At 33.3% G+C, this 16453-nt stretch overlaps 3 protein-coding genes across 3 annotated transcripts in view; 1 reads left to right on the forward strand and 2 right to left on the reverse strand.

Moving 5' to 3' along the window:
* The first annotated feature begins 3063 nt into the window (after nucleotides 1–3063).
* Nucleotides 3064–4154, forward strand: LOC132911992 (probable small nuclear ribonucleoprotein G). The gene is made up of 4 exons (XM_060969056.1): nucleotides 3064–3312; nucleotides 3578–3600; nucleotides 3735–3859; nucleotides 3933–4154. The coding sequence occupies exons 1-4, from the start codon at nucleotides 3281–3283 to the stop codon at nucleotides 3981–3983; spliced, it is 231 nt and encodes a 76-aa protein (XP_060825039.1). The 5' UTR covers nucleotides 3064–3280; the 3' UTR covers nucleotides 3984–4154.
* On the reverse strand, nucleotides 4142–8720 carry LOC132911990 (uncharacterized). Its single transcript, XM_060969054.1, has 3 exons — nucleotides 7657–8720; nucleotides 5897–7586; nucleotides 4142–5770 (listed from the first exon to the last, which is right to left on the reverse strand). Exons 1-3 carry the CDS (start codon nucleotides 7741–7743, stop codon nucleotides 5649–5651), a joined length of 1899 nt encoding a protein of 632 aa, XP_060825037.1. The 5' UTR covers nucleotides 7744–8720; the 3' UTR covers nucleotides 4142–5648.
* Nucleotides 8721–8856: 136 nt separating this feature from the next.
* LOC132911989 (uncharacterized) overlaps nucleotides 8857–16453 on the reverse strand; it is a 74388-nt gene continuing 66791 nt past the window's right edge. The window contains exon 13 of the mRNA XM_060969052.1: nucleotides 8857–14092. Coding sequence (XP_060825035.1) covers nucleotides 11452–14092 — 2641 coding nt within the window. The 3' untranslated portion in view covers nucleotides 8857–11451. The remainder of the gene's footprint in view (nucleotides 14093–16453) is intronic.

Genomic DNA, 16453 nt, shown 5'->3' on the forward strand with positions numbered 1-16453 from the left:
TATATACTATTACGTAATGAAGTATAACGTTATATCCTATTGCGTAATAACGTATAACGTTATATACTATTACCTTATAACGTATATCGTTATGTAGTATTACCCTATAACGTATAACGTTATATACTACTAAGTACTAACGTATAACGTTATATCCTATTACGTAGTAACGTATAACGTTATATACTATTACGTAATGGCGTATAACGTTATATCCTAATACGTAGTAACGTATAACGTTATATACTATTACGTAATGACGTATAACGTTATATACTATTACGTATTGACGTACAACCTTATATCCTATTACCTAATAACGTATAACATTATATACTATTACCTTATAACGTATAACTTTATATCCTATTACGTAGTAAGGTATAACGTTATATACTATTACCTTATAACGTATAACGTTATATACTATTACCTAATGACGTATAACGTTATATCCTATTACGTAATAACGTATAACGTTATACACTATTACCTTATAACATATAACGTTATATCCTATTACGTACTAACGTATAACGTTATATACTATTACGTAATGACTTATAACGTTATATACTATTACGTACTGTCGTATAACGTTATATACTATTACGTAATAACGCATAACGTTTTATACTATTACCTTATAACGTATAACGTTATATACTATTACCTTATAACGTATAACGTTATATACTATAACGTAATGACGTATAACGTTACATACTCTTACGTAATGTCGTATAACGTTATATACTCTTACGTAATGACGTATAACGTTATATACTATTACGTAATGACGTATAACGTTATATCCTATTACGTAATAATGTATAACGTAATATACTATTACGCAAAAACGTTTAACGTTATATACTATTACGTAATAAAACTATCATTGTTCATGTTTGTCCTCTCTGCAGAAAAGTGAAGAATATTTTAACATTTTACTTTAACTTTGGCTCAATAGCAATTTTTTCAAGCAAAATATTCCTTATATTACACAATCTAAATTATGAAATTACAGAAAAACAATTTTCAATCGACAATAAGTCGAGATATAAATCATTTTTTATAATGTCGATTCCTCCATGTTGCGAGTGTTGTTTCTGACTACTAAAATGCATTATTATACACGTAGTATTATTGCAAAAGATTGATAAATTGAACAAGGATCGTTTGTGTCATGAGGCCCTTGATTATTGCCTTCGCCTTTGGTGCAAGCGAAGGTTAGTTATTTTATATGAAGGTTTACTATATCTCGAAGAAGTCGAGACGTTTACCTACGACTGCTTTTAAATCCGTTCCATCTTACATACAATTTCGCATGTATAGCGTTAGTGATAAAAGTAAGCATGAACAGCCATTGCAAGAATCATAGAAGCTAATTGGTACCTTGAATAAGTCCTCGCGCTCATTTAACGAAAAGCTATGACATGCACTCAATTACTGTTGTAACCCTCCAATTCCCATCGCTCAGGTTACGATGCAAAACATGCTAGATTTTACTAATTTTTATCTCTATTGGTGGATGAAATAACAGTTTTCAAGAAGTTGCTATTTTTTATTAAAAGTTACTAATTTCTTACCATATTTCATTATTAGGCTACTGATGTTCTTTCAAATTCATATTTTCATGAAAATAATCAAAAGGATGGAACGCAAATAGAAAATTGTTATGAATCAACACACTGAAATAGATGCTAAACTGCTCACTAGAATTTTTTCAGGCCATCTGAATATGCAAATTACTAATTTGCTTATATTATAGAATAAATAGAAGATGACACTTGTTGATGCTTGTGGGAATTAGATGGTTATGCTACATTTTCTTGATTGTTGTGGCGATTGGTATTTGTAATGTCTGTTTTCGAAGTGTATGTCAATGATAATCGTAAGCGATTCCTTGAGAATTAGACGTAAGATAATTAAAGGTAAAATGTACAATTAGTCGATTGGAAACTTAATGAGGTACCTGATCTGTTTTGACCAACGTATAAAGTACACTACAATTCTCGTATCTATTATGGAGGATTTCTGGGTATTTCCTAAGTTAATGAAATACTCGATACGATCTTAATTAAACAATATTGTATTCTACTCTGTGCAATACCTGGAAATGCATAAAACGTCAAATTGTACATTTTATCTGTAACGCAGTAATTTAACTGGATGTACGTATTAACATGTATGTAAGATTAAGGATTTGACGCTTTTATCAGACTGGTTTTAGGATCTTCCGCGCGGGCAAGTTTTTCGAGAAGATTTTTAAAAGAATTGTCACATACGTTTAATTACCTTGTCATCGATAAAAATCGATGATTTGTGCTTTTCTATATCTTCATAGTTTACAAGCTAGTTGTTTACAAGCTAGTAAAAAAAAAAAAAAAAGGAAGAATTTGAGTAATCGAAATGGCAAAATTAATAAATAGGTAAAAAGTTAAAGTCAACAAATGATAATTAAGATTAGATTGAAATGCAAAGTACGCTATCGAAATTCTTGCTTGCTCTGATGTTTTATGAGATGTTCTAAGAGAAACATTATTTCTTCCGTCTTTCGACGGCAAGTGAACGTTGTACTTTTATAAATATGAATGTACTTATATTTTGTACTGACAGTACCTTGCAAAAATATAATATGTTAAATAATGAGATTACATGTGCATGTATGATGTACGTTACGAATAAATATATATAATAGGAATACTTCTGACTTGAAAAGTGACCAAAATCTACTGACGAAATTAAATGATGGTTATGTTGTTTTGTTGAGTCAAATGTATATTATATTGTCACATTTACTTCATGTATTAGTATAGAAAAAGAAAAATAAAATTATCGTTCTACAATATGTGCGTACACACGTATTTTCCTTTTTAAAATAATATGTATGGCTTGCAAAGTACATTAAAGAAATCAATTCAGCTGATTCAGAATAGGATACGATCTGTCAAAGCAAAAAATATATTCTATATTTTTTTATATTTCAGAATTCATTCACATAAATTTATTTGTACCTCATTTCAACTCCGTAATGTATAATAATTATATATTTATTTAAATTAACGTAACACAGCATTTATTTGTTCTTTTAAGGTTGGTACCTCAATTCATATAACCTAAAAACGATGTTAATGTGCATGCATTGGCTATAGTTGGCACGCCGCTGATTTTAATATCATAGTGTGAAAGAAGACAAAAGCCGGGAAAAAGTACATATCCATAACTGTGGAAGTAATTTATCATTAGTATTCTTTAGAAAAGAAAAACCAATTTAAAAATGAGTAAGGCGCATCCTCCAGAGCTTAAAAAGTAAATACAATACGACAGACAATTTTTTATGACATATTTTGCTCAGAATAAATTTTATTTGATATACCATTTCAGTGATTTTTATGATTTCAAAAATAATCTGCTTAATATCCTTCATTAATAATATATAAATTTCTAAGTAGTATATGTATAAAGGTTATAAACATTTTAATTTTCTTTCTTAATTTTTAAGATTATTTGAATTTTAATCCTTGTACATTGTAAATGTATCAAAGCGTAACAAAATTTTATTTTTATTTTTTAGATATATGGATAAAAGATTATCACGTGAGTATATAAGTATATCTTAAATATTATTGTTTATGCAGTTATGTTTATACGCAATATTTTGTTTTTGGAGTCATAATATTTTATATTATATTTATTGATGTTATTTCTTCAAAATGTATTCTTTTCATTAGTAAAACTCAATGGAGGAAGACATGTTATTGGAATTTTACGTGGCTTTGATCCGTTTATGAATATGGTTATAGATGAAAGTGTCGAAGAATGCAAAGATGGTACAAAGAACAATATTGGAATGGTGGTAAGTTAGTGAATTCTTTTTGTGGTGACAAATGAATTACTGCTGAATTAATGAATTCATCTTATCATTTTAGGTAATACGTGGAAATAGTGTAATAATGTTAGAGGCTTTAGACAGGATATGAATTGAAATACTAAAAATATAAAAATGTAATATATATTCTTAAGGAAATAACTAAATAACTTCTTATATCATACATAATATTAATATCATATTTATTCAGCCTTTGAAATATAATTCTTGACCAGTCAGTTTGTAAAGACAATTATTTTGAATAAAAAGTTTTCATATTAAATAGTGATTTATTCTTTTAAAACCTTTTATATAAATACAATACGACAGACAATTTTTTATGACATATTTTGCTCAGAATATATTTTATTTGATATACCATTTCAGTGATTTTTATGATTTCAAAAATAATTTGCTTAATATCCTTCATTAATAACACCATTTCTTTGCACAATTGTGAAACATTTAGATTCTATTTTCACTATTACATTGAATTTTGTACACTGAGTATTATGAATATTAAATGCACATATAATTTTCTTTATTACACTTATATTAAAGCAAAAGTGTTCCATTTAACTACGCAATTATATTAAAATTGTATTTTTTATTGTCAATTAAAGATAATAGAACGAATTAATTAAATTAATGTTGTTTATAATCAATATTTATTTTTCTGAATTAACTGTCTTATTTATATAAGGAACATTGAAATTTTAAAGGCACATAATACTCATTTTTATTACCAAGGAACTATATCTTTGCAAAATATTTCGTCTATTCTTCTGTTAACATTTACTAAAACCTTAACATAAATTACGAAGCTCAAATTAGCTTCTATAACGATATAAAAATTTTAAATTCTTTCATATTGGTATTCCTATTCTAAATACTGTTTATTCAATAGCAAGGAAATATTTACACGTTTAATTTTCTGTAAAAGTTACAATAGTTCTTGTTGAGAAATAGTAAAAATGAAAAATAATTTAATAAAAAAAGAGTATAGATAAATATATATCGTATATTAATTTTAGTCTATGTGAATGAATACTTTCAACTAAACAACTTATTTGAAAATAAAAGGAACACAATATAACTTATATGTATCTACGTATTAGAAATGGCATTTAACTTTCTTTCCATATAAAATACTCTTACATTCAATAACAAATTTTCCAGTTCTAAAATATGCACATCGTTCTTTTCTGTTGAATTATTCTTTTGTGCGTTTTAAGATATGTCTATCATATTTTCGTCCACGTCCATAATCATAGTTTTATTTCAGTGTATAAAAAGATATTATTGTACTTAAAGTTATATTAAATATGCAATTAAGGACGATACATTTTTAGATAATTTGAAAAGAAGTTATAGTGGAAAGATGGCCATATATCACAGTTTGAAAGATTACATTATTATATACATAATCTTCGTCGACTTTTGTAATCGTTCTCATTTAAAAAATATTAAATTTGTTCAGTCATATAATACATTTTTCTATGATATTCATTAAAATATTTAGAATTGTTTCATAAATAAAGTAAATATATTTTTATAAATAAACCAAATATTGTCTTATGGAATTTAAGAATATTGCAATAATTTTTTCAGAAATTAAAATAAACAATTACATAAAACATATGTATGTTTGTACAATGTAACATAAAATTTTCGTTTTATGCATATTTTTACAAATTAACTTACTCGAAATTTATAACAGACGATTTAATCTAGACAATTGTTTCTTTGTTTCAATGAGTTGCTAATCTGGAATGATTTATACTTCATGACGTAGTTCTGTTTTGATATTTTTGACAATTTCTTGAGTAGGCATAATAATGTATCCATTTGTTTTATCTTCTTTTTTTACTTCTTGTTGTATGTCAAGGTTGCTTGTCTCTATAACATTAGAAAGAATTTTTACGATATCTGTTCTTATATCTTCATTATACTTTTGTCTGTGATATTTTATGTGATCAACAAATGCATATACACTACATGTGTACATATAATTTAAATACTTACGTGAATCTTCAGTAATTTGCTGATTACATATACTAGGACTAATGCTTTGACTCTCATGATCATTGAATATATGTTTCTTCATATCGTATCGATTACTAAACAATCGTTTACATATTTTGCAGGTGACTTGGTTTTCACCTCTATGCATAGCAACATGTATTTTGAAATACCAATCTGTACTAAAGTGTTTAAGGCAATAGTCACATTTAAAAACTTTCGTTCTTCGTTTCTTCTTTACTATTTTTTTCTTTTCCTGTGATGCTGTTTTTGAATTAGTTGATAATCCAACTTTTGGCACAATTGCTAAATGTTGAGTAGATTGTGAATTCGTTATAGTCAATGATGGTGCTTTATCATCTGGCATGATACAAAACTTTGGTATACCCTGTGTTTTGTGCAGTAAGGATGGTTCTGTTATTAAGTTAGTTATAGGTACAACACGTATAGGTGTTAACAATGGTTTAGGCTGAATCGGTGTTGTGACAATTTGTGAGTGTGGCAAGAGTAATTCATTTATTGGTACTGGACGTGTATTAGCTTGTGTTGTAAATGTAATGTAATGATTTTGAGGTAAGGGAACTGTACTGGTTGTTGTTATGAACGACCTAGTTAAGGTTTCTGATACAGCTAATTGTATGGGATTAGATATACTATTTTCATTAGAACTCTGTGTTTTGCTAAGGACTATACTTTGTTGTGGTAATACAATTGGTATATTGGATAAAAGTTTCCCAAAAACATTGACATTATTTATTTGTGAAGTAGATTGTTTTGTGGACATAGAATTTATAGTAATTGTTGTTGTTGTTGTTGGTGGTGGTGGTGGTGGTGGTGGTAATGGTGGTGATAGTGGTGGTGGTGATGGTGATGGTGGTGGTGGTGGTAGTTGTGAAGGAGGTGGTTGTTGTTGCTGTAAGGGAACTGATTTCGGAATAATAATTAATTCTTTGTTATTTTTTAAAGTTTCCATTGCAAGGCTATACCCTGTAATAGGATCTGTATAATTAGTTCTCTTCATTTTAGAAGCTTCAATTATTTGAACTTCTCGTTCTCTCATTCTTTTTTTTAATATTTTGGCACTGCTTGCTTCATTATGCCTGTATTCATTTTTCCTTATACAATTCCTGTGATATATACGAGATCTTTGTGTTTGTAACATAATACCACAAATATCACAAGTTATTGATTGATTACATCTATTTAGTCTAATTATAGCTCTGCGACAACGATCATGATCAATGCTTAATGCATCACACATTTTATTTTCACAATGTTTTGAAACAGGTGCATCTATTTCACTTTCCTCTATGTTAATGGCTAACATAGGTGATGATCCATCACGGTCTACATATTGTTGTACTATCACTTCGCATATAATATTTTCACAAGGTTCATAATGACCACAAGGTTTTCTTTCTCTCGTAACAGGGACTAATGTAATTTCTGATTCACCATGCTTCTTGGAAGGTAAGAAATTTTTATCTTCTGTATTTTCCTCCTGATTTGTCTGTAAAGGTATTACTGATAACTCTGACTGTTTTGTTCTATTTACATTTGGATCTGCATTATGTATTTTGTTTGTTAAAACATTATCGTTGGAGACAGATGTTGAATTTATTTTTAAAGGTATCTTTTTAACAATAATATTTGGTTGATTGAGTAACCTTTTTACTGGATCCGATTGTAACACCTATTGCAAAATAATAAAATGAAAATATAACATAACAAAAATACATAAATATCGTAAACGTCAAACTTACATCAGATAGAGTAGTAGTGAAATCTGATGGACACATTTTTGATGTATTTATCGGAGTGCAAATAAGCTTCGGTAATGCATGGGCCATTTTCACTATATAAAAATATACAATTTTGCAATCTCCTGTAAAGTATGATTAATTCCTCTCGACGTGTAACAATTCCGTAAATATTTGAATTAGAACATTGCGTCACATATGTGTACACTTTATTTTGTAACACAGACGCGAAACTCGAAATAAGCTGCTAAACATTAAATGTCGTTACAATTTCATGTGTGAAATGTTATGCGAAATTTTTCTAACATTCGATATAGTTGTTAGGTTATCGGTTCCTTAGCAAATCACAATAGCGTACTCTAATATAGAAAGGTACATAATGTTTGGGATAGTACGATAACATTTGGCAACGAAACACTCTTCTTAGATTATTGTCACTGACAGCGATCAATAAACGAGTAATTCAACACTCCCGCGACTCATAAATTTATGATCGCGTGAAATCGAATGTTTCATCGTGACACATTGAATATAGAGAAACTTAATTTTTTTTATATAGTGCCAATCTTGGTGCATATAATAAACATACTTTGCCTGAACGACCACGATAACGAAGAAAAAGGTACGTTTAGAGTTTTCTAAGGACAATGATGTTTACAACATTATAATAAAACTTATTGACAAAATTCATTTCTTTGTAAACTACGGTTCTGCACAAACGATTCCTATTGGAGAGAAACGATACAAGGGGAAGATGCCTCTCATTCGAGATACTTTGATTTTTTGACATTTATATCTTTTTTTATGTCCATTATCTATTATCTGCTTTACGCAAATAAAAACCGAAAGTTCATTTGACAATATATAATTATTTAACTCCTTTATCTTTCATTTTTAATTGATCGAAAGATTTGAATTTTATTTGCGTCATTAATAATGGAAGCATATTGCTCCGCACCCTTCGCATTAAAGTAAGTAATAAATGGCGACATAAAACTCACTATTATCCATTCAGTGTTTCTATTTATGAATGAATGCGAAATATAAACACAATTAGATAGAAAATAGTAAATCTTTTATATTGAAAATTCTTTAGCCCACGTTATAACGCTTGTAGGCATATACAGGTTGTGAGATTTTATTATTATAGTATAATTACCTACCTCTTTATTGGTCCGTCGTTAATGACAGATAAAACGCATGCACGGAATAAAGAATTTATTGTAACGTTACTATACATTAGGAAATATACAAGTTATGAGACAACGTTTAAGTAGTTACGATAACGTACATCTTGGCCCTTTAACACGTGGAACGTAACTTATCTTTGGTATTGAACGGATAATGCAACGATGTCTATTAACTCTAGCTGCAAGTCATCTTTAGTAAACAATTTCGTTTAACAAATCTAAACGTTGTATGTAAAAAAGGAATCGTACGCCTAAATATGATAATCTTATCTATCAGTTATGGCCAAGTTTCTGTCGAAGGGCGTTATTTTCTATTTTACAGTCGTATGCCGTGCAAAACGTCTGATTGTCTTTACACTGGAGCCATACATACGACATCATTGCGTGGAAAGAAAAAGAGAAGCGATAAACGACTATAAACGATGCCCGAACGAAGAATAATCATTGAAAAGCTTTATTGAACTTAAGTTGCGGTCCCTAAAATGCTTTAATTAATACATCGAGGCGACTGTACATAGGAACTGTATAAATTAAAACATCGCAAGCGACGTACAAGCGAACAATCTTATACACGAGAAACGTACATAGCGAAAGATAGCTTTGTTGAAATAATAAATGCACAAACACGCTACAACCATATCGTTCAATAAAACCTTTTCTTCCCTCGTTTTATTTTTTTTTTTTTTTTTTTTTTTTTTTTTTGTTCTTCTTTATACAGGAGAACTTTTTTACGCTTTACAGCAGATCGAACGAGACACCGTGAAGAAGCTAAATGCTGAAGTCGCATGTATGCGTTTAAAGATAGTTCGCGAATTATAACTTAGCGAGCACGAAGGTACATTGTACAAAATGTTACTTATACCTATTACATTATAAACATATTTACATCGATCAGTCAAATAAATATTTCCTCTTAGTCTTTGCGTATTTAACGATGCTAAGTAATTAGCGATCGAACAGCAACGTCCGAATTTCTTTAGTATCTTACTATAATATGCAAAGAATTCGTGCGAAAGTAAAAGAACAATCGTAGTGGCGGTGATGCATTGAACGAAATATTTCTACCATTGTACTCTAGTGTACTTTTTTATCGTAGAAGAAATTTTGCTTCGTTTTCGAACACAGCGTTAAAACCCTAGCAGACACTACCGTTTAAGCTCTCGTAGTTAAATCGCGCCTAAATTTTGATTCGCATTAGAATCTCGAAGGTACGATCGCATTTGCGAAAACGGACTTTAACGACGACGCTTAGTTAGTCTTTGGAAAGAGCTACTGTTCCATAGAGTTTCTTCTTTTTTTTTTTTTTTTATCTTTCTTGGATATGGTTTTCCTTTCGAAACTAATCTTTGTCCTCTTGAAAATTTCTTATATTCTCGAAGTTTCACAATGTTTTCTTTTTCTTCACGTGAGACGATATTATAAAATGATAGATTTGGTCGCATCTATAATCTGCTACTTATAATAATGTACGATACGATGTTTCTGTATTACCTCTCGTTACATGTATATCACAGAGTTCAATATAATTTCTTACGCGTTCCTTTTGCGGCATCGAGCGAAACTTTTGAAAATAATTGTTGCTTATTCTGTTCATTTCGTTTTACAAAATGCTCTTAAGATAAATATCCTCGACGATCGTTAATGTTTCGCGTACATTCGAATATTACGATATAATGGATAATTTCTACAAAAAATATTAGAATTTTTAAGTAACTACTATTTACAGCGATAATATTGCGTCGCGCGTCGCGCGTCTCGCGATCGGTACAACCTAATTTCAGTATTCTGACAGTAAATACAAGTTAGCGTGGCTTTCGATCAACCAATTCTTTCATTCGGTTTCCCGAATGAACAGTTGATCATTGTACTATTACGACTCCACTTTGTGGCTGGTCATTTAAATAAAATAATATCGTAGAAATATTTGAATAGAAGTATTCATAAGTTTTCATCCAATGATCGATAGACTAGAATATTTTAAATAAATCCTACATACTTCTTTTTTATGATTGGCCACCTACTCATCCATCAGAGCTGTCTTGCACAATTAAACCATTAATGAAATTTTACAAGCTACAAGTTACAAGTTGCCACTACCAATAAATACGCTTGAATAATATTAACAAATTGCTAATGGAACGAATGAAATTCTTCAAATAAATCTGACAAGTCAAAAACCACACGGGTAAACATGATAAGCTTATTTTAACATCATTTGGTGGTATTTTAACACGACCTAGAGAGACCATCTCATTACATATTATATCTCTTAAAGGTAACGAAAAAACCAACAAGTTTTGTAGAAAATCAACCGAATAATTAATGTAATGACAAATAATACTTTTAACATATTCCAGAATCGACACATACAATCTTTAAATCAAAAAAGACAGTTTAGGTAATATAGGATTAGTCGTGATAACATACAGATTTCCTATAGATTTATCATGTTTGTTCTCTGTAGTCTTCAATTACAAAATATCTGATTACCTTATTTGATGGAGAATTATAAAACGATATAAGATAAGTTTACTTCCTATAACGTGTGACTTGTCAATTTACTAATATTATTAGTCGGTATATTATTGTGCAAGTGTGCTCTGATCGCTTATTTCTTAACACTCGAAGTTTCAGTCTTGCCGACTGTACGTTGTGTTTTATGTACATTGGGTATCGTTCTTGGCGCGTTAACGTTCTTATTTGCCTCGAACTTCTGTTGAAGGGAGGCCACATTCGATTTACTGCTCGCTGCTCTTTGCACCGGGTTCGTCTTCGCCCCTGAATCTTTCGTCTCCGTCTTTTGACTCGGCTTTGATTGTGCGCTTTTGGTAGCCGATTCCTTAGCGGATAACGATTTAGTCACGCTCGTGTTACCAGTTGGAGACTTCTTTTTCTCCGCGAGACTAGTTCCTTTGGACGCAATGTTCAATGGCTTAATCGGGGTGGCGGGTGCTTTCGTAGTACTGCCTCGCGACAATGTCGGCGTTTTCTGAACGTTTTTCGACTGAAAGTTAAGCTTTGCATTGTTTCCTACAACGTCCGGTGACTTTGTACTGATTTGATTAGAATTTGAACAGCTCGACACTAAATCCGGACTGTTAAACTTTCCCCCGTTATCCTTAGGACTACAAGGCACAGTTTTCAGAGATAATCTATTAACGTTCGTGTGAGAATCCTGCTTCTCTAGGCTACCGTTCGACTGATTCGCATTGCCACCCTTCGTATCCGAATTTTGCCCGGTTGAGTCCACGCTCGCATTCGAACCCTGCTTCTTTAAACTACTGTCAGAATACTGTTTAGACTTGGACGCGGTGTCCAGAGCTTGTCTGGCGCCGGAGTTCGCGTCCTTCGTGATCGAACCTTTCGCGATGTTCGGCGGAGTCTTCGTTCTTCCAAGAGGCGGCTTCAACGGCTCTTTGCTGTCGTTTGTCCCTTCGTCGCTTTTCGAGTGCGTAACAGTTCGCTGAGTCGGTCGACTCTTCATCGACATGATCGGTTTTCGAGGCCCCGCGTCTTCTGCTGTGCTTTTCATCCCCAGTTCCTTCGATATCTCGTCGTTTAGATTCGGATTCGCTAGATTCAGCGACAACAGTTTCCCTTTGCTAGGCTTGTTGCTGTCGGCAATTTTTTCGGGTTCCTGTTGTGGCACGTTTAACGCTGATGGATTCAGGTAACCCGAGCTCGTCGTGGAACTGGACGAGTTAAACTTTCCGGACGCGGAATTGGAATAAATGCTGCCCGGCGATTTGTAATGACTCGAGTTCATGTAAGTGCCAAGAGAATTGTTGTAACCCAAGTCCTCGGTATTTTTCGACGCACCCTCGTTCTCTTGCGCTTTTCTAGCTAGAGTAGCGGTGGAATATATGGAATCAAAGTTTCTGTTTGATATCTCCGACACGATCTCCGATAACAGGCCCATCGTTTCCAATCCGCCGGAATTGGCCGTGGGATCGACGCGTTTCGGTAATTTGTATTCGTTGTCGATCTGCTTCTCCGATTCCATGTTCTTCCTGCTCTTCTCAGGCAGAGTCTCCTCTATGACCGCGTATATATTGTCGTTGGTGGGTGACTCTTCTGTTATTTTGGTTAGCGACGACTCGCTGACGAGGTTCATGCAATCGTCGTACGCGTTGTCCACGACCTTCTGCGGGTTCTTCACTTGCGGTGTCTGATATCCAGGCAGTCCAGGGATCTTCCCACTTTCGTTCATCTTGTCCGTCGTTGTAGGAATAGGAGGTCCCGGTGGAGGAGCCGTAGGCCTAGTGCTCGCGGGGATGCTGGTGGGTCTTTTAACTGGTGTCGTCTGTCGCATCGATCCGAACGTCTGAATCGCAGGTCTCGGAGTGATCTTGCTGTCTCTCATGGACTGGGCGCGCAACACGACGTTCTTTTTCTCCGCATCAGCCGCGGGAATCACAGGAATCGCTGGTGTAGGAATTTCAATCTCTTTTTGAGGGATGGGATTGGAAATCTCCAAATTTCTCAAAATTTCTTTATCTATCACTTTGTTCGCTTTATGATGGTGTATTCTGGGCAGAGAATTCGTTGTCTTCTCGTCCTTCTGTGACATCTGCAGGCTACCTTTCATGATACCGGAATTGGGTCGAAGCATCGAGGCGATTCTATTTAAAGTGCTGCCCTTCTCTGGTTTCTTTTCAGCCTCTGGCACCAGTAAATTGGTTAAAGGTGTACTGCTTGGTCTCTGTGGTTTTTGAATGTCAGCGGAGATCGGCGGAGCCGGTGCTGGTCTCGTTGGACCGTCTATAGTAGACTTGTTAGAAATTTTAGGAGCCACTAGCTCCACCGATGTGCACGTAGTTGCAGCCAATACCGGGCTGCTGATCAAAGGACGAGCTGTACATCCTGGATTCAGTGGAGGCAGAATTGGTGCGGTTGACTGCACCTCGTTGAAACTGGTAGTGGAACTGAGGAGCGAACTGCGCGCTGGATTGCACTTGGGAACTGTCTTGATGTTAGTCTTAATAGCTACAGTTGGAATCGTGGGCGGAGGAGGTGCTGGCTTGGTCGGCTCAGGGCTCTTCGGTTGATTTTTTATCGGCGTGATCGTGAAACCTTTGAACTGGCCGAACAAATTATTGTTGTAACGCTCGTCGGTATCCGCTTTCGGCAACAAACTCGCGCACGCTGGATCCTGACTGAGACTAGAATCGATCGTTTCGATGTTACGAGGCAAGGGACTGGAACGATCGATCGTTTTGATGGACAGTCCGTTGTGGCCACGATCGGTCCTGAAATTTTAAGCACAATCGTAAGCTGGAGGGAATCGAGGTGTTCAAAGCACATGCTACAGCAACCAAACCAAGGTTCCGATTTCTTAGAAATTTTGTAGCCTGATCGCGGAACGATGCAATCAACACATGCAGCTTTAAAGAAGGAAACAAACTCGTGCGCGATAAACGCAGTCATTCAGATCCAGAAATCTTTCGAACACATGCAAACCGAGAGAAAGTTGCAGGGAAAGTTAGTCAAAGATTAAAGTGTTAGTAGCAAGCCCTCTGGAGGAAGGAAATTCTTGATTACATAAGAAAATTCTGTAGATTTTGTATGAAACACTACGTTTATTCAATAAACTTATACAATTGATCCGTTTCAAGTATGAGCAATTTCGATACGAGGACGACGAGGGAAGAGTATTTTAAGTTATACTTTCTGCTTTTTACAAGAGAGCCATTTTAAAATTCATTGCATTCTCCAATCAACCCACAGCCTATCTTTTTTCTTCGTTTTTGGATTAGATATGTGTTCGTCTTTAAATTTAATATTTTGTTTAGATATGCTCTCGAATTTCTTTTTTTTTTTTTTTTACAAAATTTCCTATATTTATTACCTCGTTTTAAAAGTCTTATGTCTTTTTACATTCGACAGATGTTCCATCTCAATTATCTGCATTACGTTCAAATATTATCTTTCAGTCGTCAAGCGGCATGAAAATCAGAAAGTCAACGAAAAACAGCTTCTCGTGTTTTCCCCGTGTGATTTTTATTTTTAGGATATTGAAAATATATCTGAATGATTTGAATGATTTTTAAAAAGTAATCAAACGTCGAGCTCTGTTCTATGTAAGTTATTCAATCGGGAATCATTATGAATGTTGAGTCACCCCGTTAATACTGATTTATCGACTCCATTGTAAGTGAGTCGTTCAGTAATCTTAAAATGCAAAAGCCATCGAAGAGAAACTCACACATGCTCATGCTCGTATAACATTCATTTTCTATGCATGCTCTAAATCACGGTTCTCAACTTTTCCCTGGAACGTGTTTCTTCCATTCGTTAAGGTATTAATCGAATAAATAATTAGGCCAATGACTAGCCATAGATGCTTATTCACGTTGATCGAGTCAGTAGAGAGCCGTTTTCGTTCTATTTTATTATCACCCAGTTTTTGGTAATACTACCACATGACGTAATATGCGTCTTTTAAATGCATTTACATATAATAGTTGAAAATTATATTACGTCATATATACTTTTATTTATTAACTTATGTATATATCATTGCTTGAGCATGAAATAACGATAGTAAGCGAAGATTACAGAAAAAAAAACACGATAAGTATACTTCTCTGATTTTATGAATTTTACGTTACCTTCTGATGATGAATAATTGAAAATGAAATCAATTTTATTAGATTCAAACATGTGCATGTAAGGAATATCTTAAAATAACTGTGAAATTGACCAAAAGTTTTATGAAAATCATTTTATCAAAATCTAAATTTTGAAGAGTACGAAAAACCGCATGGAAAAATGTCTAATTGGTAAACCAAAGGAAAAGATAATTTGGTACTCTTTGACGACATTCTTGTCTTATCGTGCTCTTCCTCTATAGCCTCCAAATGAATAAATAAATCACTTACACGCGAAATATCTATTCGCTTCGATATTTACGTTACAAATAAAAAAATTATATCCTTTCGTTCGACTATATTATTTATAAAAATATAATTGGAATAATGTTTAAAAGGTGCACAGCAAACGTGCTACGGCAGGACTTTTTTTACGAGTTGCGCGGTGCCCGGAGATTTGACAAATTAAATACATGAATCCTTAAAGGAAGAAGCTCGGCGAGTAGAATAGAGTATTCTTTGTTTGCCACAACAGAACTGTTACAACATAAAAATCACAGCGTACTTCTTAAAGTCGTTTTGACAACGATAAGAATTAAATTGCATTAACCGCCACCGCTATTCTCAACCCTGTACTGCATAATGCAAAGGTCATAGCTTCTATGAGAAAATATTGCTGCGACCTTCGCACTAAAAAATATATTCTATACTATGCGTGGATATAGTAAAGTGGGGGGGGGGGGGATAAAGGATTATATCTACGTAATAAGGTTTAAGAAAATTTGAAAGATCTTCAACGGGTGTCCGCAAGATATAGGAAAAAGATCAAATCTTTGGCTTTAAACTTTGTGCTGGGGCCGGTGGGGGTGGCGGTTTTTTGTTATAGAAGGGTGCAGGTGCCTTCGAATATGGTTTCCCATCGGGCAGCAACGGTTCACCTGTCTTTGGCGTAACGCCAACACTACCACTTGAGCTTTCGTTTAAATGCTCGAACTTTACTTCCGTTTTAAGCGTGAGCCC

Source organism: Bombus pascuorum, chromosome 11, assembly GCF_905332965.1.
Source record: "Bombus pascuorum chromosome 11, iyBomPasc1.1, whole genome shotgun sequence".
NCBI classification, from domain to species: Eukaryota; Metazoa; Arthropoda; class Insecta; order Hymenoptera; family Apidae; genus Bombus; species Bombus pascuorum.